This window comes from Cannabis sativa, chromosome X (genome assembly GCF_029168945.1).
Source record: "Cannabis sativa cultivar Pink pepper isolate KNU-18-1 chromosome X, ASM2916894v1, whole genome shotgun sequence".
Classification (NCBI taxonomy): domain Eukaryota; kingdom Viridiplantae; phylum Streptophyta; class Magnoliopsida; order Rosales; family Cannabaceae; genus Cannabis; species Cannabis sativa.
This window is the reverse complement of record NC_083610.1, coordinates 48,660,749-48,686,664: the sequence shown is the minus strand read 5'-3', so window position 1 is coordinate 48,686,664 and position 25,916 is coordinate 48,660,749. Positions and strand designations below refer to the sequence as shown.

Genomic DNA, 25,916 nt, shown 5'->3' with positions numbered 1-25,916 from the left:
CACAAAAACAACTAAATAACAACAAAAATAACGGGATAATAACCTAACTTTCAAAATACAAATTAATTCGGCATCAACATATTAAGTGAACAGAAAAGAAAAAAAACAACTTACAAATAGGACAACAACAACCTAAAAAGAAATTAAAAAAACATTAAAAATAATAATAATAATTAAATGTTTTAGAATAAATAAGCTGAAACCATAACTTTGCTGGAATAAATAAACAAATTTTGGTGGAATAAAATTATGAAACCATGATTTAAAATCATTAGAGAATAATTTCATATTAATATATAGATTAAATATATATTAAAATATTTTGTCAACTAAAATGAAATTTTAAAATTAATAAAAGAAATTACTCAATTAGAAATAAATTAGACTTCAACTAAAAAAATATACTTATGAAATTAAGCATATTTTTGTTTTTTTAATTATTTGTGAATATAAATATCAAAAAATAAATAACTAGATAACAACCTAACTTTAATATAAAAATTAATAACACATCAATATTGTAAAAAAAACTTAAAATAACTAAAAATAACCTATACATCAACTAATTGCATTTTATTATGAAAAAAAAAACTCTACATCAAACCCGCAATGCACTGACAATTATAATATTTCTTTTTTTTTTAAACCAATTTTATCATAATATTTCAACCATAAAGCTTGTGACTTTTTTTTCTTGGATGATTTAAGTTTCAAGTTTATCTTAATCTTCCTATATTATGTTTGTTATTGTTGATTTGTTTGGATGACTATTATTTATTACAATTTTACATCATGGCCTTAGAACGATTATTAAAATTTATATATCTTTGGGGATTAGGATGAAAAACGTTTAGAATCAGTATTTTCTACGGATTGTAATTTCTACACCAACCAGTGCATCTGCTTTAGCAGTATAGCTCTTTCATTCTTTTTTTTTTATATATATAAATAATTTATCAAATAGTTTGATTTTCTTTTATAAAAATTTGTCTGTTGGATTGTATTCTGTTGTTTTGAATCATACTTTTTTTGGGGGGGGAATATCAAAGTCTTCAAACTTTTCTGAACTCTTAGGAGGGACCTGAAAGTAGGTATAACAATAAAAATTATAAGCAAAAAATTCGAACAACTAAATAAATAATTTTCAAAAATATGAAAAAGACAAACATAATCTAAGCATCTAGAAAAAAATCAGAAAAAAACCAAACAACAACATTTTAAAAATACCCAGACATAAACAACTTAAAAGATAAACAACTTCCAAGCAACATATTAACAACAATCTGCAAAACATGAAATTACTATAGTAATTGTCAACCGTGAAATTAAATTAAACAGCACGAAAATTACTCAAAATAAACATTAAAACAACTGTTTAGAAAAAGCCAATTCAACACTAAAAGACTAATAATGCTACAAACTGTTTAATAGCAGAAACAAAACCAAAAAATAACACAAAAACAACATCAAGATAAATACATAAAGAAATATACACAAAAATGAGACAAAACATAAAATCGTGAATATAAAAAGGTAAAACAAAAACAAAATGAAAAACAACAGTTGATCAAAAAATTTCAACTTAAAAAATGAAAAAATTCAAGGTAAACATACTTTGGGTTTAACTTTAGGCTTCACTTCCAAATTAAGAACTTCATCCTTAAAGTCAGAATCGAAGTTAACTTAAAAAAACAAGGGGGAAAATTTTTGAAACACAAAACAGCAAACGAAAAACATAACAACAAGAAAAAAAACTAAAAAAAAAATCGAAAAACAACAGAACCCAACTTACATCGTTGAGAGATTTTGAAGATTTGGTTCTCTTCGCCTTACGAGACTCAATCTTATCTGGAAGAGGTCTTTTTTTAAAACCAAATGGCTTTGCAACATCACCCATTCCCTTCTTCGCAATGCGTTTCAAAATCTATTTTAGGATCAACTTTAGATAACTTCGAACGAGGTTTCTTAGTATTTTTTGAAATTTTTTTACCCCACATTATATAATTCTAATGTGAAACAACCAACAAACAACTCAAAAACAACAAGACATAAATCTCATTTTGCACCAACCTAAAATAAATTACAAACAATAAAAAAATAACGAAAAAACAACATAACATCAATTCTACAATATATTAATTCAAAAACTAAATTACAAAACAACAAAAAATAATACCACACTAGCATCTAAATACATGAGTGTTAGATGTATTAAAATAACTAAGAAACTACCACATTAGTATCACACACCAAAGAGTCCAATATAATCCCAAAGTCTAACATATATCACAAACTAGTTTAACATGCAAGATATTAATTATCTTGGAAAATGTGAAGTATTCATTTGTAGTATTTTAAAGCTTATTGTGGAGCAAGTACTAGTAGAGAAAGTGCATGAGAGTTGATCATGTGTATAATAATGGAGTAAGTGTATGAGAATGGCTTATTTTAAGTGCATGAGAGAAAAATTCATCATGTTTAGTTGTTTTTAGTTATCGATTAAAAATTATTTTTTACACTTGCTATTCAATGAGGCCCATATAAACACACATATATATACAAATGTAGGTACCATAAGTAAGAGTTGCTCTGTTTTACATCTAGAAAAAACAGAGTATATTCTTCTTGCTATTTTCTTGTTCATAGTTCTTCTTTGCTCTCTTGAGTCTTGTGGGTACCTAGCATTTCTTTTAGCTTGGTAAGTACAATAATTCTATTTCCTTTATGTGTACTAGCCTTTTCTAAGAAATTGTATGGTTGCTTATTAATTTTTTCAAAGTGTTGTTGTTGGCCATAGTTATCGAAGGTAAACGTGACTATATATAGTGAAGGTTGAGTCAATGAAAGATGAATAAAATTGAAACTTGTATCTAAGAAGAGATTAGCGTGGCCATATAAATGTAAAATATACAAATGAAAACATAAAAAAATTTAAATTTTTGTTACTCCGTATAAATGTACAATTTTGAGATAATATGGTGTATGGAGTAAAAATCCCTACTTTAAAATGCAACCAAAAAAAGTATAGAATAAAAATTGTTTCATTTTTATTCCATTACATTTCATTACCTCCAGCCAAACACCACCTTAATGTTTATCTTTCACCCCTGAACTTCTGTAGGTATCCGCCCTCGGGCCCGAACCCTGGACTACAAACCCAAACCTTGGACCCGGCTTTGGCCCCTGTCTTGACCCCGAGACCTGGCCCCAAACCCAAAAATGGACACGGACTTGGCCCATGACCCAAACCCTAGCCCAGCCCCAAGCTCGGACCTGACTCGAACCTAGAACTAGACCCCAAATCCGACCTTAGACCCAGACATGGACCCCAATCCCAGACCCTGAACCTCAGACCCAGCTTCTGCCTCGAACTCCATCCCCAAACCCGTGTATGTGAGAGAAAATATAAAATATATATAGATATATATTTATATATTAGACAAAAAATTATTTTTGAAAATACAAAACAATATTTTGATGTTTTCTGATTTTTAGTTTTTCTTAACTCACTTTTTAGAAATTATTTTTAAAAAAATTTAGCCAAACACTCTCTACTAATTTTTAAAAACAACTTTTTGTTTTTAAAAAAAGAAAACAATTTTTAAGTTATGAAATCAAACACTCCTATATTTCTATGCCAGCAATAGCTCTCTTAGCTCTTATTTAGTTTATAATCTATCAAAAAACTACCAGAGGTGTTCGGTGTAAGTGTTTTAGTAGAACTTTAATTGAGAGAATTTGAGATTAAGGAAATTTCGAACCCGATTGTTTAAAGAGTTTGAAATTACTCCCAAAATATGCTTAAGAATTTGATCCACACAAACATAAGTCTTCCATTAAGAATTTTACATTCCCATTCTCAAGAACGCAAACCCCCCTAACAAATACCTGTAATGAGAAACAAAGGCCCCAGTTGCTGGAGTGATTCTATAAAGAAAATTTGAGTCAAGTAGTAAGAAAAGATTTGTTTGAATAGTACATCACATAACTTCAATCCGCATACCAAAATTTACCGGATTGATATGCAATTCACAGCTTTAACATATTAATAATCGCTTTTATAAAACTCCCCACTAACTTGTTCATAAGTTATTCCACAGTTGACATCGTATAACCTTTTGCCCCATCTGCAACTCCAGTTTGAGAAACTCACAGCTCTGCATCTGATTCATCATCCTGGTCATCTCCTTTGGAAGAACCAATGCTGCACATAGATTGATCATTTATTAGAAGCTAGCCAAATCTCTGTGTGTGTCGGTCACATTTGGATTAGATGGATTGGATTGAAAATATAAGAGAAAAAATGTAGAAAAACGAATGAGTTGATCATTTGCCAACAGGCCCAACACTAAATTAAAAGAATATAGGTTTCATGCAAAGTATCAATTCTAATGGGATTAAGTTATCCCAAACTATGAGGATTAATTATGTTGTTGGATTAATTTTTTTTATTAACTTCTCTAACTTGATAACAAAATTACATTATAAAAATTATCCAATCCAATCCCGCCATCCAAACGAGACCTTAAGGAATAACTTACCTTGTTCTGCTACAATGATGACTCAGATCTTGACATAAAACCTTGCTTACATCTCCTACTTTCACAGATCCTTTCTTTATCAGTTCCGAAAACTACATGGATAAGAGATAAAATGAAATGAACAACTGTCAATAACAACCAAATAAAATCAACATCTAGTAAATTTCTAGTTTTAGAATGGGAAAGCATTAACTCACCTCGTCTTCTGTTTCCTCAAGTAACCTGAATCACAATCAAAGGTTATACTAATCATCTTTGGCAAAAGTGTCAAGTTCATAACAGAAACAAAAGTGGAACCCTCTTACCTTCCACAATAGGTTGAGATGTCTTTTGAATAAGCACGAGCTTCTTGTTTATCTAATAGAAATTGGGGAAAAAAATAATTGCCAGGAAATAAAATAAAACCAAAATTCATTCTACAGCAAGTTTCCTGTTATGCTCCCTATTTGATTGAATAGAATATTTAATGAAAGCAGCAAGAGTCACGAACTGAAGCAACAACAGGAAATACTTACTTGTGATATTATCCCAGTTATCTACTTTGATCCACTCCTCATGTTTGGTTGACTTAACCTGGGCATGGGAAGTTAAACAAGAATGTCATCAAACCTTATGATGAGAAATGTCAATTTTAGCTTCTTACTATCAAATGAAAGAGCAAGAAAGCCTTAGAAAGAGACTTTTGAAAAGATCAAAGCGCAAAGCCAAAAGATACTAAAAGAACATTATAGGCTACCTTGTTAAGAGTGTAATCTTGCATCTTTTCACAAAGGCCATCCAGAAGTTCAACAACTCTCAACTCACTCATTCTGTTAAAACAATCGTTCCAAAACAATTTGTTTAGCTAATTCAAAAATTAACTTAAATAAATACTGATTCAATATTTCAATCTGCATTGTGTTCAAAGCTATCATTTTTTGTAGTATTATTTATAATGAAAAGTTCCAGTCTGACCATACAATCATATAGTAGAAGACCTAATCTAATAAGATTATGGACAATTGCTAACATTGAAATCATCCCATTCCATTGTGTTCTAATTTATAGAAAATTCATATGGTTTAGAAACATTCTGAGATTTCATAAGTTTTCTTGAAACAACAAGATTATGATGAAAAATTACAGTCTGACTGTAACGGCTGACCCATAAAAATCAAATACTGATTGCAGAGATTGAAGTCAAGTCATCCCATTCCATACCTGTAATCAATAACCTTTCCTCTCCGTTGACCTTTAGAATCCAAACGGTGTCTCATATCCAAATGATTCCTTGGTTTTTCCTGATGAATCCATTACATTAGACAAAACAATTTTCCCAGCTCAATTTCTTAAAACATAGAAACAAAACAAGTTGATCTTACATTGGAAAGACCTCGCTCTACCTCCTCCTGCCAAAAAAGAAAAAAAAAATCATGAATGCCAAGAGTTGTTTTCAGTGAAATACATTTCTGGATCTAAAGTTTGGAATAGAGAGAAAGAGATTTTGAGGTTACAGCAACAGCAATACAAGCAGCACATTTATCTTCGATGCAAGTAACGACGGAGAGAAAGAAGAGCATGAAAATCAGTAACACACTCATCTTCATCTTCATCCTCTCTTCTCTTCTCTTCTATTCTCAGAATTTTCCCACGCTTCCTTTCTCAGTATGTTTCTTGGGTCGAACTGACTGTATCTTAGCCCATGTTTCAGTATGAACACTAATATAACGTTGGCTTATTAGGATTTTTGACTAGAAGTGAAGATTCGAACATTTTTGGTTATTATTTTTTTTTTTGGGAAATTTATATGGTATACTAACTTTTGTTAATTTTTTACAAAAATACTATCAGGCGATATTTTTTATTTTTTTACTGTATTTTTTTATAAGTTTCATACTGCAGTATACTGTGTTAAGTTTTCACTGGTGTTTTGTAGTTGTTCTACTATTGTTTTGAGTTGTTCTGCTTTGTGTTTTACTGGTGTTTTATAAAAATACAGTATTTTTGAAAACTTTTCCGTGTGACAGTATTTTTGTAAAAGTTAACTCAAATTACAGTATTTTTGTAAATTTTCCTATTTTTTTTTTAATTATTAAGATGTCGTTTAGTAACACTTTATTTTCTAAATTTTTAATCACAAAATAAAAGTAACCACTTTTGTTTTTTAATTTTAAAAATAGAAAATAAAAGTTTGTTCTGTAAAATTTATTTTCATTTTTAATTTTTTATTTTATTTAGGTCGAATCTAGATCTGAGGTCGGATTCAGGTTTGGGTCAGAGGCCGAGTTCAGCGCCAGGACCATGAGGGGATTTTGATCCGGGTCTGGTCGGAGTTCAAAATATTGATTAAGAAAAAATAACTATTAAGAAAATATTGAAAGTAATTTTTTTTTTATTTTTAAAATTTTAATTCTCAATTAAAAAATTAAAAAATAAAAACAGTTTTATAGAACATATTTTTGAAAAATACTATCACTTTTTCAATTTTAAAAATAGAAAATTGATTAAAAAAGTATTACCAAACGCCTTAGGGATTTAAGGATTTTTGTTTAATTTTATTCAATTTTGTTAATATGGCGAATTTTGATATCTACAAAATCATGCATCCTGAACTTTAACATGTATCAAATTGTGCTCCCAAAATTTTCATCTATGTCATACATTTTTTAGTAAAATTAGACAAAAGTCTTTAAATTCTACAATCTCAAAAGTTCGAGGGAAATTTTTAACGATCTGAAAAATTTAGAAGGCATGATTTGGTGTATGTCAAAGTTCAGGGGTCAAAAATTTAAATTAGCCTATTATATTTAGTAGCAAGGAAGGAAATTAGGAGGGATAGAAAAGAAAAAAAAAAAGAATTTTTCAAAATTACCCTTTTTTTTCTATTTTATTTATAATTTTTTAAGGCCTAAAATTTTTAATTATAAAAATGCGTTTTTAAAGTTTTAAAATTACAAAAATACATTTGTTTAGCAAAAAACAAAAAAAAACATGAAATCAAATTCACGACTACTATAAATCAATTATAAAACAACCAGAAAAATATCATCACGACAACTATAATGCAACTATAAATAAACGATAAAACAACCAAAAATGATTTATTATTTTTACTGAAGAGATATTTTTTTAATAAAAAAGTTCAAAGAGTAGAGATTAAAAATTTTATGTGATGATTTATTTTTGTAATTTTTTTAAAATTTTTGGTCTATTATGTAAATCTTTTACAAAAAATTAGAAAGAAAGAAATGAAAATATATTTATTTTTTTTTTTTTTTGAAAAAATTATGCAATTTTATTGATAGTCATCAACTAAAATAATAGCTTGCAATTCAATTGAGACATCTCTCCTTTTGGAACTTGGAAAAACGACTAAGATTAGAATAAAAAAATATTGGTCGCCTAATTCCAGGATCATTTAATAAAAAAAACAAAAATAAAAAATCAGATAAAAAAGATTACAGTATCACAATTAGCCATAAGAACACTTATATTCAGTTTCCTCCACCGCTCATAAGACACAACAGTAAAAACTGTTGCAGGTTCATTCAACCCCTTAGCTTGAGCAGTCAACTATTGCACAAGGTATGTAATTGCACCACTAACAACTCCTTCAGCTGTAAAAAACTTGTTATTCCTAACCATTAACATCGATTTGATGCGAGTCACGAATAACAAAGAAGACGAACCAACAACGAAACAAAAAAAAATGCAAAATCACGTCACAAAAATAAGACTAATTGCAGTAACTTAAACAAAAGACACTCAAAACTATGTCCCCAAAAACAAGATTAATCATAGTAATAAATAGTTAGTTTACTCGACATGTGGATTTATACATTTATATTTATACATGTAAATAATAAGGGTAAATACTATTTTGGACCCTCTGTTTTATAAAAGTTACCAATTGGACCTTGTGTTTTGTTAAATGACAAAATGGACCCTGTATTTTCTAAAATAGTACAAATAGGACCCTGAATTGATTTTTTGTCAAAATAAAGTTTAATTATAATCCGATCTAAAAGTGCTATGACAAAAATGTTTGTATTTTTTGTATCTGTTCGTATTAAGCATTGCCTTCAAGTTGGTTGTATTAAAAAAAAAAAAAAAGTTGTCAAAAATTAAGCTCAGGGTCCTATTTTTACTATTTTAGAAAATACAGTGTCCATTTTGTCATTTAACAAAACACAGGGTCCAATCTATAACTTTTGCAAAACACAGGGTCTAAAATAGTATTTACCCAAATAATAATTATGTTAATTTGTATGTTTTTTTATTATTTGTCATCAAAATTTCTTATCAACATAATTATTTTATGGTTATTGTATGTATGATTTATATTTTAAATGCATGAATTAATTTCATATGTATGTTTTTATATTGATCTAACAGTTAAAATTTAATTACAATAGTAAAATCATAGACACTAATTAAGTTATGCTTAAGTTCAGGGAGGGTCGACAACCTAATCAGAAGAAAAAGACAATCTCCAGCAATTAAGAATTTCGAAACAAAAAATCCTAACATAAAATATAAAATATTTAGAAAAAAATCTTGTTTAATAAACCTTTTTGCTTTGTTGTTTGGTATATAAAAAAGAAGGTATGTAATAAAATTATTATATTATTCTTAAAAATATTAATATTATATTTTTTTTGTAAAATTATTTAGTCATTTGGTTTTTACTTATTTATTTGAGACTTTTCTCTCTATTTTTCTTCTCAATTTGGAGGAGGAAAATGGGTGGATTCCACACTATATTTTTCTTCCCACTTTGGAAGAGAAAAATTAGTGAGTCTGGCAGCATATTTTTCTTTTTTATCTTTATCAAACAATTCGATTTTATTTCTTTTTCTCCTTTTCACTCATTTCTTCTTTCCTCCCATATTATTTGACCAATATTTGCGGTCACTAATTTTTTTTTCCTTCAAATTAGGCTGCTAAATTACTTAAATTATGGTAAAAATTGTATTACAGCATTAAATACTTATATTTTGTTGGTATCTAACTGGCGTTAAATACTTAAGTTGCACCATTTCAAAAAAAAAAAAAAATACTCTTGTAATTTTTTTTTGGATAAATTAATATGAAATAAGACTATGATTGTTTTGTTACCATTTACATGTAGTTAAAATTTCAAGCTCGAGTGTGCTCCCCAAAAATACTGTACTTGTACGTTAAAAAAGACGTACTGCATAATTTAAAAGAAGTTATTCATTGAATATTTTGTTTCAAATTCAATAAATCTTTGCATAGCCAAAAGAAAAGAAAAACAGCACACCTTGGAAGATAGTACATGAAGGAAAGATCATACAAGCAAAAACAACAGAGCTATTTTTTTTTTAAGAAAACAGTAGAACTAATTCAACTATTGCAAGCTATACAACAACACACAAAGTAAATAATACAAGAAGAACTTTAATTAGCACAACAAAATCAGGAAATTGCATAGCACAAACAATAGAAGATCAACTAGAATGCATTCCAATTATCAGAACTTTTCTTAGGAGATGAGACCTTAAATGGACCCGAGGAGCCAAATGGATCTGTGTCATCGAATGAGAAGGCACCACCACCACTAATGCTGCCTCCGCCAAAGTCTTTTGTGCTGTTTATGGAGTCAAACCTCGTCAACCTCTGAGGGTGCTGACCAAAATCTCTGGAACTGCCCATGGAGTCGAACCTCGAGAAGGAATTGTGGCCGAAGTCTTTCGAGCTGTTTATGGAGTCAAATCGAGTGAGCTTATCGGGCTGAGAAGAAAATCCGGCATCGTGTGTGCTGAAGGAATCAAACCTCGAGAAATTGTCGAAGTACTGATCCCCTGCCTCACTGTACCTTGGTGAGTTGCCGAACCTGGAAAGTGGTGTGCCAGGCACAGAATCATCAAAAGTAAAAGGGCTTTTTCTCTGAAAGGTGCTTTCTGCATTAGGAGATCCCGTTCTCACTGGGTCAATTGAAAAACTGTCTGAACCAAAGAAATCTCTATGCTTCTCAGATTCCAAATCCTGAAGGAGAAAGGATGACATGACAGTACCGAAAAGAGAATTGAGCTTATGGAAAAATATGAAATAGTCTGATAATATTTCTAACAAATGACACAGCAGTATAAAACCAATGTCATTATTCTTTTTTGCAAACTAAACCAATGCCATTTTTAGAGCTTAATAGTGCACATTTAAAGGCAATTGCATCACAATTAGGCCTTAGACTCAAGTACATCCATTTTCCAGGCAAAAATAGTAAATAAATGGATTTTAGTGATAATTTATAAGCTTAACCACATGCCCAATCACTGATTCTTGAAAATTTCCAAGCACCAGATATAACCTTCAATATAATAATACAGGGAATAGGGTACAAAATGGAAGTAGGCAAATCCTATTCCAGGTCCAGATGTAGAAAGTCTTTAAAAGGAAAATACATTCTTGAAGGAAAAAAAAAGGTTTCATGTATGATATGATCCTAAATGTCTTTTCAAAGAAAATTGCATTTTTTGACATTAAGATATCATGCAAAAGTTCAAGTAATATTAAAAAAAAATCTTTTTGGGAATTAAATACCCTTATTTAGAAAACCTTTAGGTGAATGTTAAACAGAAACAAATCAGATTGGTTTTGGTATCAACAAAAAAGTGCTTCAGAAGCAAAGACTCACATTGGTTTTTGAAGCATCAAATCCCCAAATGGAGTCAACATCATCGTTATTGTCAAAAGCACCCCATGTTGATTCATCAAAGCTTCTGCCAAAGAGATTTTAAATCAGCATTATCATATGGTATGATCAATGACTAATAAATAGGGATAAAATTCAAGAGGATAAACAAAGAAATAATCAACCCCTACCTATGAGTTTCTGCATCTGCTTCTGAACCTTTACCATAATGAGCGTCTGAAAATTCTTGAGTCGGACTTTCTACTGCAGCTGGACTATCATGAAAGCTTCTTGCATATTCATCTTCATTATGGGACAATATTGATTCATTCTCAAGGGCACCATCGGCAGAGAGTATTTCCCTCTGAACAGAAGCTGATTGAGATGTTGGACTAACAGGCCCATTTTTCACATCAATTGTGAGGTCATTCACAAATCCTGAAAGTTGAATTTTTGTTTCCACATAAATAAACAAGTATCAGTCAACATCCTTTCCAAAAATACTTTACTTCAAGGTATCTGTAAAATTGACACTGTTTATTGAAGACCAAAAAACAATTTAAACAAAAGACCAAACCTTCATCTTCAAACTTATCCCATTCCTCATCCCAAACAGCTGCTCCCTCTTGAATGCCGGGTTCCCAGCCTTGAGCAATGCATAAATGAAACACAATTAAGTTAACTGTTAAGGCAATATAAAAAAGAAAATAACATGTTGCAATTATGTTACAAAATTCTAGTCTTTCCAATTGACAAGAAACTTTCACATACTCAAAACCACTCCCACTCAATGGAAAATGGGAATGGTAATTAGGGGCAACGCTTACTGTGAAGCATGAAGAAGAAGTAAATTCCAAGAATGAACCATTTGTAAGTACCTCTAAGTTTACCTGAAACCAGTATACAGGCTCATCCTAAAACAGATGGTACTTTAATATATATATTTATATGTAAAGGTGTAAATATTCTTGGAGAAGAACATATATTTATACACAAATATGTAAGCACGTTAGCAGGTAGACAGCATGCGCACTCCAAAAAATAATACAAGTTGTGCTCTATATATCTAACAAAAGATCATTTGTTGAAGGTACTAGCAGCATATACTAGACATCGAGAAAGGCATGCGCACCTTTAGGAAGTTCAATTATTGCACTGGACTTAACATGTAATCCATGTTTCTTGCAACGTTCAGTTAAAGCTTTCAAAAGCTCCTCGAGATCATTTTGTATACGATCAGCACGGACCTATAAGACTGCTTTGTCAGTAAAAAATACTTTATCTAGAACTTTTAACAGCCCACTACAGTTCATTAGTCATAGCTTACCTGAAGGATACCGTCAGCACTGCCTCCCTGTTCCATTTTGACAATTGCTTGATGCAGTTCCATTTTTCTTGCCTAGGAGGGAATCAAGAGCACATCATCAAGAGTACATAATGTTAAAAAAAATTGACACATCCAATAAATTGAGAACCACATTAATACGAGAGCTCTTTTAAGGTAATTATGCTATGTGAGTAGCCAATAAAAAAAAATTCACCAATAAGATGTAGCTTCTAACTAAGAAGCAAATAGAGTACCCTTCCACATGCAAAAGACAAATACTTTAATTTAAAATCAGTAAAATGTCAGTACTCAGTAGAATTTAGAGAGTAGGAGAAACTAGTCAAAAGAAACAATGCTAAACATTATTGAGCATAGAAATTCATGGTGCTAAATATATCACCTGAATATCACGAAAAGTAGCATCCTCGATTGTTAATTTAGATGCTATCTCTGCCACTTGCTTGTACTTTTCTTCATATTTCTTCCCCAGCAACTCAGCCTGCAATAAATATTGTAACCATCAATTAAACGAGCCAGCCACTCAAGCTATTTCTAGAAAAATCAGTAGATCTCTAGAGTACCTCACGCTTATCTGCAGATGCCCTTTCTGTAATCTCATTTAATTTATTATCACATCTGCTTTTGTATAGAACCTGAAAAGAAGATAACATAAACAATAACATATGAAAAATAAAAAGGGCGAACCAAAATAGAACTGATAATGACAGGCAACAGTAACAAACGTCATAGAGCAACTGAAGTCAGAACAAGGGTTTGTTTCAACCCAAAAATACCATGTTTAGCTCTACTTTATGATTCAAAGATTATAAGCAATAATAAACTAGACAAATTTCACAAGTTCAGAGAAAGTCAGACCCAAGTCTGTGAAAGCTATATTTACGTGATTTAATTCTTAGACAGAAATATAAAACTGAATAAGTTAATTCAACCCTCCAAACAGCCACTGAGTCAATTTGGCCAAAAAATTAAGAATGGATGCTACTCACAAGTTCCTGCATTTTTGTGCGGTAGTACTCAATCTTTTCCCTGGAATCCAATATGACATTCTTTGGTTCTTCAACCTACAATAATCAAAGAAACAAAATCCTTATTATCCGGGAAAAAGAATGAAATCTCATACAAGCAAATGAGTAGCTGCCATAAATGAAGTAAAGGGCATGCCTTTTGCCCAGTCGCTGCTGTTTCTTCAGGTTTTGATACAGCAGAGCTCTGATGCCCATTGTCACGTTGATCTGGAAACAAGTCGCCAAAAGCAGATGCTCTTGAACTTTGCTGATTTGATTGCACTCCATCTTGCCTAGGAGCATTTTCTTGCACTGTTGGCCTCAAATTAACATTAGGCCCCATCGGCTGAGGACCTGGCATCCCTTGTCGCTGCTGTCCAAAACCTAAACATAAAAAGAAAACAAAAAAATCCTATCAAGAAACATATGAAGGGGAAAGGGAAAAATCAAGTCCATAAAGAACTACTCTTACTAGTTCCAGGGCTTGGACTCCAAGCTGCATTGCCATGAGGGGCCCTGGGTTGACCTGTCAATGACAACAAGGTCTCATCAAATAATACATTGTTTGGAAGAGCAGCTGGAAGAGGGCGGCCTTCCCTAAACCGTTCCATCAAATAAAGAGCAAAGCAAAACTCCTTCAACGAAAGCATGCTGTCATTGTCCTGATCAGATAAATCCCACACCTGTTTTAACACCTCTGGTAAAGCCAATGAAGCCATGTTAAAAATGAGAGTAAAATAAACATCAAAACAAACAATGCAATAAAATTGGGAAAATAAATTCACCTCTTGGTAACCTCCAACTCAAAAATAGATTTCGAGCCTGTTCACCAGTGATCCTTCCATCTCTGTCAGTGTCTACTTCCATAAACACTTTAGTGTACTTTTGGACATCAGATGGTTTCATCTTTGGCCAAGGAAGCTGAGAGTTTCCTGGAGTGGTGGTTCCCACTCCAACTGAAATACCAGATGATGTGAAAGAGGAAGAACCAGGGACAGCTTGCTGGCTTGGGTTCAAAGGTGCTTGTGGCCGCTGGAATTGATTGGCTGCAGGCTGCATGGCAAATGCATCCTGCAATGAATTAAGTGAACTGGTTTTACTGGAAGACTGGGGTGCACTAGAAACTGGTATGACGGCCAATGAGGCAGAAGCACTATTAGCAGAATACAGAGACCTAGAAGAGTCTTCTTTAAAATCACCACCAAAACCTGAAGTGGAAGCAAACCCGTTTCCAGAACCTACTAGTGCTTTTGGGTCAGTAACTGCTGGTTGGGAAAGCGTAGAAACTAGAGCTTGTGATCTGGGTATAGTAGGCGATGCAGGAGTTATCCCTCTAGGACCAGTAGGGGGAGCCCCAGACCTCCCACCAAGCCAATCATTTGAGGTACTGGAGTTCAGGACATTGGGAGCCACCATACGACCTGTACTTGTAGGTATGGCTTGGGGCGGCCTCACAAACTGATTTTGCTGGGAGGAAAAGCTCTGGTTAAAGTTGGCATTAGAAACACTTGGGCCCCTAAACCCAAAATTTTGCGATGGCGGTGCAACTGATCCCATCTGTTGGGGGATGGGGGATGGGGCAGCTGTGAGAGCATTTGGTTGTGGAGCGGATAAAGCTGGTAGATTAATTTGTGGGGGAGGGATTTTGGAAGCAGCAGAACCAAACAATGCTGCCTTGACAATTTCAGGTGTTAAATCTCGCTTACTTTGTGCCACAGTCACAAGTCTAAGAGCATTAAAGAATTCTGGGCGGCCAAGAAAACCAGTTTTGGTCTGATCAGCATACATCCATATCTGTCAATCATAAACATCGCACTATAATTTCGAAATTCTGTTATTCAAAGGCGATAAAGATCAATAAGATGGTTAATTCAGAAAGACTTCTTTTGTAGAAAAACAAAACTATAACAGATAATAATAATAATATATTAGACTTCAAATCGAATTCTACGGTTTTCGGCGACTACACATACAAATAGAGTATTTAGGTTAGCCAATATCTCAAATGAAGAATCGTAATAATAACATTAATAATATTTAATAGTAATCGAATCAGATCTGCCATTGTTAATCTTTGATATCAAGGTACAGAATTCGAAAACAGCAATGACAATTGAGTATTATCTATTCTATACCCTACCTAAGAATGAGTAACACAAAATATGTACACAAAAAACCTAAGGATGAGAAGCGAAGAAGAAGAAACCTGAGCAAGAACTTGTTTGGGCAAATTAGCGCCTTGGAAGAAGGCGACAGCTTCAGCTCCACTGATCCTGCCATCGCCATCCAAATCCGCTTTCCTAAAGTAAGCTTCGAACATATCCATATTCGGCCCCGCCATATCTGATATCTTCGACAAAAATCGAAACCCCAGATCGCCCTGTCAAATCGAAATTTGATACATGAAAAAGGATGAGCAAGACTGTATTAGAAGAAATTTGTTGCGTGAGATCGATTCAGATTAGATCGGAAAAGAGAACAGGTTTCAATTTTCACATGTAGATTCAAATTTGAAAGAAGAACAATAGAGAGAGAGAAGAAATGAAATGCCTAACCTTTCTCCCTCCACCAGGGACTCCGACTCGCTACTTACTATGACTTCTCTCTCTGTTCTTTATCTTTCTTTAGTTTTTTTAGTAATAACTTTAGGAAAAATTCTTGGCACAAGAGTTGTTCAGGTAGAATCTTTATCTGTTTTTGTCCTTAGGAAGGTTTTTTAGTTTATTTTTTTCCATCTTATAATTACATGTATTGTAGCTATTTATTTATTTTTATTTTTATTTTTTTTTTGAGAAAAAGCGTAGTTATATATATTAAAAGATATTAGACCTCTCGGTTATTACACAAAATATTCTCCGGTAAAGAGTCAATCGGAATAGATCCATACATATGGTTGTTAAAAGCCCAATAAACCACATTATGGGCTATAAAATTACAAGACCTACTAATGTTCGAAAAATTACAACAAATAAAAAAAGGAGAAGATTTAGTACAAAAGGAGACATAGTTCTCTAGAGCCCAATGGGATGCCTTCCCATTAAGAGCATCGATCGCTAGCCTCGAGTCACTCTCCACTATAATATACTTATGTTGGAGCTCCATCGCAACAGACATCGCCACAAAGAGCATCAGAGTAATCCAACCGGGACGTGTGAACACTCATCACCCTTCCCAGATGATTCCTAGCAACTACAGCTATACACATACTCTCTAAGCCCACACGAACATCACAATTAAATTTGATCCACTCCAGAGGTGGTGGGATCCAGCTGTCCCTCATCAACGGCGAAGGACTAGGCAAAAGAGTAGTATGTATCTCTGCAAAAGAAGAACAAATAATGTCAATACATTTCAAAACATGAGGAGGGCTATTGTTGTGAACCGCTTTATTTCGCATTCGCCAGATATTGTCAACAACAATGGACGCATAGAGAAAGACATCCTCAGCCCTAACACCTCTATTATTAAGGCTCCAGATGAACTTCACCCAATCTCAAACACGAATACCAGTTTCACTCACTGGAAAAATTCCCCAAGGTGACGAGCGCCACAAGTGCATCGCCACATCACAAGTTAGAAAGAGATGTTTCATGGTTTCCTCCCCCCTTCCACATAAAGGACATTTTGTGTCTTCAATTGGAAATCTCCTACAGATGACTGCTCTAACCGGCAGGACATTGTAGCTATTTAAAACCATATCTAAATTTTAAGGAAATTTTAAATAATTTACTGTGTTAAAAATAATATTTTTACTTTAAATTCTTTATACCAAAATTAATCCAATCATAGAATTATAATTTTGTTATTTTACACAATACTTTCTAATTTGACAGTGATTCTCTTCTTCGACCTTCGTCCCCAAGCTCGAGAGTATTTTAAAAATATATTTGGCAAAATATCGATTGGTCTAGTGTGATCAAGCATCCGTCCATCTTTTGAATGATGTGGTCTCATATTTATAGGCAGAAATGAGTATCGTGTGATTCCTTTTTTTTGCTCGGATTGATCCATGTGAATTCATCCTTTTAGTTTTCTCACGTGCTTTCCCTCCTGCTTTGTTCATAGAGCTCCGCTCTCATGGCTTTCTCGAGCTCAACTCAATTCTTCTGTCTTTCCCTTTCTTTAAGTAAAACGGTATGTTTATTTTGTTCCCGTCACATCATGTCATTAGTATTGTTATTATTATTAAAGTGAAATTACTTTTTAATCCTCAAGGTTATTTTTATCTCTTACAATTATAACTTCAGTTCATGGAGAATAGAAGAAAAAGTGGTAACATGCATGTATATAATTAAATGGGTAAATAGCGGCCTAAGTACCCAAAGTTTTAAGTTTGTAAGTGGCATAATCCTAATGTTTATTTTTAGCGGCATAAGTATCCAATGTTTGTAAAACGGTAATTTTTCTCTAATTTCGTCCGTACAAACTCTGTTATTTTCTTAAACAGGCTACATATAAGGTCTAGATTCTTGATCATTGGGTCTAGACAGAAACATGTAGTATCAGTTACTTCCAAATATTCTTTTAATATATTTAAAACGGAGTCTGTACTGACAAAACTAGAGAAAAATTACAGTTTTACAAACATTAGGTACTTATGCCACTAAAAATAAACATTGGGTTTATGCCACTTACAAACTTAAAACTTTGAATATTTATGTCGCTATTTACCCTAATTAAATAAATATATATTTATATTTTAGTGTTTTAAAAAATGAAAAAAAGTCGGTGGAGAGTAGGAGTGTTCATCCAATTCAATTCATACAATAACTCAAATTCAATCCAATCTAATCTTTTACGGATTGAATCGGTTATTTAGATCAATTATTTTTTAATATTAAATTATTTAATATTTATTAAAAATATTTTTTTTCACAAAACTAACAACAAAATAAAATAAATGTTGTATGTCTCCAATAAAAAATTAAAATAAATAAAATAACAAATTTAAAAGAATAAAAAAATTGTATATAGATTTTTTTTAATTTTGTTTTAATATTAAATGTTATTGTTACTGCAACTTGGGTCCAAATCCACGATTTAGATTTCAAATATTGGAGTGAATGTGTTCTATTCAAAATTATTGGACAAATTGGTAAACCCATTATGCTTGGTGAATTCACAAAACAAAAAGAATGCCTCAATTTTGCTCGGGTTATGATCGAAGTGGATTTGATACAGGAGTTCCCCAAGGACATTTCTTTTGTCAATGAATGGGATGAGGAAGTGGTTGTTAAAGTTGTTTATGAAGGGAGACTGATTCTCTGTAACCACTACAAAAGTCTAGGGCACTCAAGAGAAGATTGTCAGAAGAAGAATATAGGTAAAAGCATTGTGAAAACAAAATGGGTGCCTAAGAAATTGGAGAAAGAACCTGTGAAAGTTGGAACAATGGAAACTGATCAAGAAGGTTTTCAAATGGTTAAAACAGGGGAAAATAAAGGGTGTTGAAACTATTCCTACCAAAATTGGGAATAATTTTCTTGTACTTGGAGAGGTTTGTGAATGCTTTAAGGAGATCGAGTTTCAAGATGATGATATTGAGCAAGACAAGAGAGCCAGTACCAATGGAGGGGGAGATCCTCTATTTGGTAATGGATAGAATAATGTCGTGGAACGTTGAGGGCTTAAAAAGTCTCAAAAGCAGTTAGTTGTCAAGAAATTAATTGAATAAATGAGGGTGGGACTTTTTGGGCTCTTGGAAACAAGGGTAAGGCCTCATAACTTAGGTGTCTTATACCTTAGAATGTTCTCGTGATGGTGTTTTTCAACTAATAATGTGTGGGATCATGGTTGGCGTATTATGATAAGTTAGAAGCGGGATATGTTTTCTGTAAATATCCTTTTTTGTTCAAGTCAAATAATGCATCTCGAAGTTTATGTTAGAGATGGGAAGAAGAGTTTCTTAGTAACCTTTGTGTATGGATTTAATGAAGCTAAATGTAGAGATTTGTTATGGAAGGAGCTTAGGGACTTAGCTAATGAAATATCTTGTCTTTGGCTAGTACTAAGCGACTTTAATGACATTTTGAATCTGAAGGAAAGAGTGGGCAAGAAGGTTTGATTATCTTTCTCAAGTGCTTTTCGAGATTGTGTAGAAGATTGTAAACATGAAGATGCTAAGTTTATTGGGTCCTTCTTCACTTGGAATAATAAACATGAGGTGGAAGACAAATTTTTTTCTAAAATAGATAGAGTTTTAGCGGACCAAGAGTGGTTCCAAGAATATGAATCAAGTGAGGTTGCCTTTCTTTCAGAGGGCCTTTTTGATCATACTCCAGTGGGTAGAAAAAAGCATTTCAAGTTCTTTCGGATGTGGAAAAAAGCAACTGGATTTTAGGAAGCTTTAATTAAACATTAGAGTACTCAAGTTTCGGGTACTGCTATATTTCAGGTGTTGCAAAAACTTAAGAAGCTTAAGGTGATTTTGAAGAAAATAAATGCAAGAGACTTTAAGAATATTGGAGTTTCGAATATGCTTGCTTTTCAACATATGATAGAGTGCCAATCCTTATTACAAAGCAAGCCTACTGATTGTATTTTTCTAAATCACGAGACCAAGGCAAGGCAAAAATACAAAGAAACTCATGATGCTTTTATGTCACTCCTTAAACAGAAGGCTAAAGTACATTAGTTGCAAGAGGGAGATGAAAACTCCTCTATTTTTCATGCTAGTATGAGGCAGAGGAGAATGCAAAATAAAATTTCTCAATTAAAAACATGAATGGGGCCTGGGTCGATGAAGCTCCGGCTGTTTTAAATACATTTCTGGGTTTCTATCAATCTTTGCTTGACACTAAGTTAAATTAGAGGTGTTTTGTGCTGAAAAAATTGTGAAGCAGGGCTTAATGATTTCACCTATACAAGCAAAATTTCTTTTAGCAGCATACACAAAAGAGGAAGTGAAAAGGACAATTTTTGACATTCATGGCACAAAAGCTTTGGGGCCAAATGGTTATGAGAGTTATTTTTATCAAGATAATTGAGAGATAGTGGGTGAGGAAATGTGTATTGTTCTTCTTAACTTTCTGCATAAAGGGATGTTGTTGATAGAGCTTAATAACACAACCATCACCTTGATTTCAAAAAGTAAATGTTTTAAAGTAGTGAGTGACTTTCGTCCTATTGCTTGTTGCAATGTCCTCTACATAGTGGCCACCAAAATGATCTGTTTGAGATTAAGAACTATCCTTCCATCTCTAATCACTTCCAATCAAGAGGGACTTGTGCATGATAGGTTCATAGCTCATAATATAATGATATGCCAAGATTTAATTCATTACTATGGTTGGAAGAAATCAAGGCCTAATTACATGATCAAACTTGACCTGAGGAAAGCATATGACACGATAGAATGGAACTTCATAAAAGAGGTGTTGGAAGCTTTGCATTTTCTGGAGAATTTTATAAAGCTCATAATGGTATGTATCCAATCTCCTAGGTTTTCCTTGTTGCTTAATGGTATTATGCATGGTTACTTTGAAGGAAAAAGAGGTTTGAGGCAAGGAGATCCCATGTCAATGCTATTTTTTGTTCTCGGGTGGAATATTTGTCTCGAATATTGAAGAAAATAGGGGGAAATAAGGAATTCAAATTTTATGATAGGTGTAAAAGTCTAGAACTTAACCACTTATGCTTCGTCGATGATGTTCTCATATTTTGTCATGGTGACTTTTAAGTAGAAACATATTATGCTTCTAGGGTTAAAGTTCTTTTCTGAGACTTTGAGATTATTTCTTAAAGAAGCTAAATCACTACTTTATTGTTGTGGCATGGATAAGAATGAAGAGCAAAGAGTCCTAGAATCTTCGAGGTACTCGAGAGGTAATATGCCTTTTAAATATCTTGGAGTGTCGATTTGTGCAAAGAGACTTTCAAAGATGGATTGTGAGATTTTGATTGAGAAAATGGTTCAGTGAGTGTGCCTATGGAGTTCAAGGAACATCTCTTTTGCTGTTAGAGCCACATTGATCAATTCAGTATTGATTACAATTCACACTTATTGGTCTCAAATCATGATTCTACCAAAGAAGATTCTTCAAAAAATAAATGTTATTTGCAGGAGTTTTCTGTGAAAAAGAGAAGCATAGTTAGTTGGATCAGGAAAGGTTACTTGGAGTAAACTTTATACTCCAAAGTCAACATATGGTTTAGGTTGCATGGACATCATTACCTGGAATATTACTGCAATTGGAAAATTTGTTTGGGCCTTAGCTTTAAAGAAAGACAATCTTTGGATCAAGTGGGGTCATAATGTGTAAAAAAATAATGAAGAATGGTGGTCTTACAAAGCTCATTCAACTAGTAGTTGGTATTGGAAGCAAATTTGTAAGATAAAAGAGAGCTTTAAATTTATGTTCGAATTAAGAAGTTTTATTTCCTCTACTTATAAGTTGGAAATGGATATACTATGTTATGTAATCCTTTATCCAAGGTTGATTGGGGGAAGGAAATGTGGGAAAAACTTAGTCTTCTAAAGCATAAATTTATCCTTTGGTTGGCTATGCTTTATAAATTGCATACGAAAGACAATTTGTCTAAAATTGGTGTTGCATTGGATAGTTCATGTGTAGTTTGTGGCAACCATGAGGAGTCCATTCAACATCTCTTTTTTGGTTGTACAAGCAGAAATAGGAGCTTGGGAGTTTTCAAGAGTTGACTGAACTGGAATACTTCAAATAATACTGTCTAAGAGCTTCTGAAGTGGATTCGGAGGAGTAAATTGTCAAAATATAGGCACCAATGTATACCACAACGGTAGTTGGTGTTGTGATAGTCAGTAGTCCTGGGATCCATAAGGGAAAATATCGAGTAAGTTGTGCAATTCCACACCACCTGGGGAAGGTTGAGTGGGATTATTCTAAGACTGTGTAAGTATGGGACTACACAGTTGAATAGGGCTTAAATGGATTGATTGGTACTACCTATATCAACAAGGTGCATCTTGTTTTTCGGTAGCCCATCACGAAAGAACTCCACGGTTAAGCGTGCTTGACCTGGGGTAATTTCAAGATAGGTGACCTCCTGGGAAGTTTTCCCAAGAAGCGTGCGAGTGAGGACAAAATACGCTGGAAACACTCGTGTTGGTTTGTAGGATCAATCGTCAATCCAAGAAGCAGCCAGAGTGACATACCTGTGTATAAAAGTCTTTAGTTTATGGGTGTAAGGGCCTAATGGAGGCTTGAAACAGGGACGTTACAAATGGTATTAGAGCCTTGACCCAGCCGGAAGTGTGGTCGATGAGGAAGTCGGACCCCGTAACGGGGGGTGATTGTGACAGTCAGCAGTCCCGTGATCCGTCAGGAGAAATACCGAGTAAGATGTGCAATCCCACACTGCCTAGGGAAGGTCAAGTGGGATGATTCTAAGACTATGTAGGTATGGGACTACACAGTTGAAGATGGCTTAAATGGATTGATTGTTATTACCTATATCAACAAGGTGCATCTTATTTTTTGGTAGCCCATCACGAAAGAACTCCACGGTTAAGCGTGCTTGACCTGGGGTAATTTCAGGATGGGTGACCTCCTGAGAAGTTTTCCCAGGAAGAGTGCGAGTGAGGACAAAGCATGCTGGAAGCACTCGTGTTGGTCTGTAGGGTCAGTCGTCAATCTAGGAAGCAGCTAAAGTGACGAACCTGTGTATAAGAGCCATTAGTCCGTGGGTGTAAGAGTCCAATAGATGCTTGAAGCGGGGACATTACATGTGTTGTTTATCACATTTGGAGAAGCAGAAATCAAGTATTTTGGTTCCACGTGTACAATGTGTTCATGTAATTATTAGGCAAATTGAGTACGAGGTTAGAAGTAGAGTTCACTTTCAGTTGTCAAAACAATTATCTGCTTTAGACGATCGAGAATAGATTGCTCATTTGTAAGCATAATTAGAAATATATTTAGGCCCAAGTAGTGTTGTTAGGTTGTCCATAATAAGTTGTGGAATGAATACATACTCATATAATTTTATTTTAAATTGTAATACATGTATAAATATTATATTTTATTATGATATAATATTAAAGATTATTTATTGTTACTATTGTTACATTTGATATTTTTTAGTGTTTTGATTTTTTGTTAGTATATTTTTATTTAGTTCGAGAAATGCTAAAATGAATTAGTAGAGTTATTAGTCTAATTAAATATCAAATTATATATAATTTTTTAAAAGCTCAAATTATATATAATTTAATGTAATAATTTTTAAAGAGCATGTCCCAATACATATTTAGTTGTATTCTATTTGTTTATTGTTTATTTGATTCTCTTCTAGTTATATGTATAAGGAATTAAGGAATAGAAGACACGTGTAATGTTTACAAGACAATCGTACGGCCATAAGATAGCTTCTATCTTGAGTGTACACCGCCTTATTCACCTACTATATATATATTTTTAAAGATTTTTGGTGTTAAACTCAAGACTTTTCACATTCACACAACACACAACACACAACATAACCCTTTTCTTTCTTTCTCTGTTTTGCATTCTTCTATTCTAACACACACACAGAGAACAGAACAGAACAGTCATATTAAACCATGGTATATATGTTTTTGTTACAGAATTTTATTATTATGTTTCAACTATTAAATAAGAATAATAGTAGGTATAGTGTTTCTAATCTCATGGTTTGTTTTTATAGGTGAGTCCAGTGGTAGTGGGGGAGAGAATAGGAAAAGAATACTCAGAGGAGATTTGGGAGATGGGAAGGTGTCCTGAGTGGCTGAAACCAATGCTTAGAGGAAACTATTTCGTGGGATGTTCAATCCATGGAGATTCAAACAAAAGTGAATGCAATATGTTCTGTCTCGACTGCATGGGCAACTCACTCTGTTCCTACTGTTTATACCATCACAAACATCACCACCTCATTCAGGTATATTTAATTATTTCTCTTTCTTTCTTTCTTTCTATCTTATTATTATTATTATTATTAATTAACAAATAATTTAATTAGATTCGGAGGTCGTCTTATCATAACGTGGTGAGAGTGAATGAGATTCAGAAGTACATAGACATTTCTTGTATTCAGACTTACATAATCAACAGTGCCAAGATTGTGTTCTTGAATGAGCGTCCTCAGCCTAGACCTGGAAAAGGAGTTACTAATACTTGTGAGATTTGTTGCAGAAGCCTTCTTGATTCTTTTCGTTTCTGCTCTTTGGGTTGCAAGGTTTCATCTCTTCATCACTAATTCTTATTACCCACATAATAATTATATTTATATCTTGTTTATTTATGACATTTGAATTTTACTATGTATGTTTGGATATTGGCATAGCTGGGAGGAATGAAGCGGGGTGATAAAGACTTGACATTTATGATGAAATCATCCTCCTCATCATCATCAACAACAACAATAACAATATCAACAATGATTGGGAAACACATGAAGAAGAGAATGAAGGAGAATAATACAAATTTAAACATCAATGGAAATGGAAATAGAGGATCAGAGTCTGAAGATTCATGGAGTACTATTCCAAAGAATAAGAAGAAGAAGAAGAGGAAGATGACGATAGATGAAAAGGGACATCATCATCATCATCAGAAGATGATGATGATGATGATGAAACAGAGCTCTGAAAATGGTACTTCAAACATTTCTCCTTCAACTCCCCCAATTTTCAACCATCGTAATGCAAGTAGAAGAAAAGGCATACCTCATCGCGCCCCCTTTTAATATTCTCCAATCCAAATCAACTACAAAGCTCTTTTCTTTTACATATATATGTACATATAGAATTAGAAACAAACAATAGAATTAAGAATGTTACACAGGCCATATCATATATAATATAATATGTATAATTAGCCCAAGTCCTAAAAGAGATTAGCACGTACGTAGGAGTAGTACTATAGTTGTACAGTAGAATGATTTCAATAGAAACTGATATATGTATGTTGTTTGTTTTTTTAGTAGTAGCTAGAACTGTAAAGTAAATGAATAAAAATATAAAATGTATAAAGTTAAATATTCTGATGATTGGATTTGGATTTGGATTTGGATTGAATTGAATGATTCTTGGTATTGTGCATATAAATAAGTGAATGGTATAGCTTTTTAGTTGGGGAATATAATTTATGAATCTCAATAATGTTGGAATGTTATATAGTACCACAGATGGTCACATACACACACATAATAAGGATGAGCCTAGCTAGCTGGAGTTCATTAGATTTTGTGTTATATAAAACAACAAGGGTATCAGGTACTCGTGATGGTGAGATCAAATTTAAAGTGAAAATGTTTGTGGGGGTATTAGAGGTTTGTAATTGGTTCATTGTTTTTTTTTTTTTTTTTTTTTGGAAATCTGGATTATTGCTACGTACTTACACCTCATAAGAGGATAGTAAGTCCTTTAAGAGCTAAACATAATTTTTTTA

General features: G+C 33.0%; 3 protein-coding genes across 4 annotated transcripts; 1 reads left to right on the top strand and 2 right to left on the bottom strand.

Moving 5' to 3' along the window:
- Positions 1 to 3,768: 3,768 nt before the first annotated feature.
- Positions 3,769 to 6,247, bottom strand: LOC115724278 (uncharacterized). Its single transcript, XM_030653701.2, has 9 exons — positions 6,035 to 6,247; positions 5,903 to 5,929; positions 5,742 to 5,821; positions 5,278 to 5,350; positions 5,057 to 5,114; positions 4,847 to 4,898; positions 4,739 to 4,763; positions 4,542 to 4,633; positions 3,769 to 4,204 (listed from the first exon to the last, which is right to left on the bottom strand). Exons 1-9 carry the CDS (start codon positions 6,131 to 6,133, stop codon positions 4,150 to 4,152), a joined length of 561 nt encoding a protein of 186 aa, XP_030509561.1. The 5' UTR covers positions 6,134 to 6,247; the 3' UTR covers positions 3,769 to 4,149.
- Positions 6,248 to 9,834: 3,587 nt separating this feature from the next.
- LOC115724246 (uncharacterized) lies at positions 9,835 to 16,301 on the bottom strand. 2 transcript variants are annotated; one of them, XM_030653700.2, is made up of 14 exons: positions 16,083 to 16,301; positions 15,734 to 15,907; positions 14,313 to 15,321; positions 14,000 to 14,224; positions 13,685 to 13,911; positions 13,510 to 13,584; positions 13,084 to 13,155; positions 12,903 to 13,001; positions 12,503 to 12,574; positions 12,308 to 12,422; positions 11,753 to 11,821; positions 11,367 to 11,613; positions 11,179 to 11,263; positions 9,835 to 10,529 (listed from the first exon to the last, which is right to left on the bottom strand). In XM_030653700.2, the coding sequence occupies exons 2-14, from the start codon at positions 15,866 to 15,868 to the stop codon at positions 9,996 to 9,998; spliced, it is 2,964 nt and encodes a 987-aa protein (XP_030509560.2). In that variant the 5' UTR covers positions 15,869 to 15,907; positions 16,083 to 16,301; the 3' UTR covers positions 9,835 to 9,995. The 2 variants fall into 2 exon arrangements, with proteins under 2 accessions (XP_030509560.2, XP_060961471.1); XM_061105488.1 differs by having other exon boundaries at positions 15,734 to 15,949; positions 16,083 to 16,197.
- A 7,616-nt stretch (positions 16,302 to 23,917) lies between these two features.
- On the top strand, positions 23,918 to 25,515 carry LOC115711925 (protein RGF1 INDUCIBLE TRANSCRIPTION FACTOR 1). The gene is made up of 4 exons (XM_030640122.2): positions 23,918 to 24,070; positions 24,172 to 24,405; positions 24,487 to 24,702; positions 24,811 to 25,515. The coding sequence occupies exons 1-4, from the start codon at positions 24,068 to 24,070 to the stop codon at positions 25,210 to 25,212; spliced, it is 855 nt and encodes a 284-aa protein (XP_030495982.1). The 5' UTR covers positions 23,918 to 24,067; the 3' UTR covers positions 25,213 to 25,515.
- The last annotated feature ends 401 nt before the right edge of the window (positions 25,516 to 25,916 follow it).

What these genes read in the sequence shown, in the direction of transcription:
- LOC115711925 (XM_030640122.2), top strand. An exon ending in AACATCACCACCTCATTCAG is followed by an intron (nt 24,406 to 24,486) that starts GTATATTTAATT and finishes TAATTTAATTAG; the next exon opens with ATTCGGAGGTCGTCTTATCA. An exon ending in TCTGCTCTTTGGGTTGCAAG is followed by an intron (nt 24,703 to 24,810) that starts GTTTCATCTCTT and finishes ATATTGGCATAG; the next exon opens with CTGGGAGGAATGAAGCGGGG.
- LOC115724278 (XM_030653701.2), bottom strand. Translation starts at nt 6,133, where the DNA reads ATGAAGATGAAGATGAGTGTGTTACTGATTTTCATGCTCTTCTTTCTC. An exon ending in ATCTCAACCTATTGTGGAAG is followed by an intron (nt 4,764 to 4,846) that starts GTAAGAGGGTTC and finishes ATTGTGATTCAG; the next exon opens with GTTACTTGAGGAAACAGAAG. An exon ending in TTGAGGAAACAGAAGACGAG is followed by an intron (nt 4,634 to 4,738) that starts GTGAGTTAATGC and finishes TTATCCATGTAG; the next exon opens with TTTTCGGAACTGATAAAGAA.
- LOC115724246 (XM_030653700.2), bottom strand. Translation starts at nt 15,868, where the DNA reads ATGGCGGGGCCGAATATGGATATGTTCGAAGCTTACTTTAGGAAAGCG. An exon ending in GAGTTGGAGGTTACCAAGAG is followed by an intron (nt 14,225 to 14,312) that starts GTGAATTTATTT and finishes TGGCTTTACCAG; the next exon opens with AGGTGTTAAAACAGGTGTGG. An exon ending in GGATAAGTTTGAAGATGAAG is followed by an intron (nt 11,614 to 11,752) that starts GTTTGGTCTTTT and finishes TTCAACTTTCAG; the next exon opens with GATTTGTGAATGACCTCACA.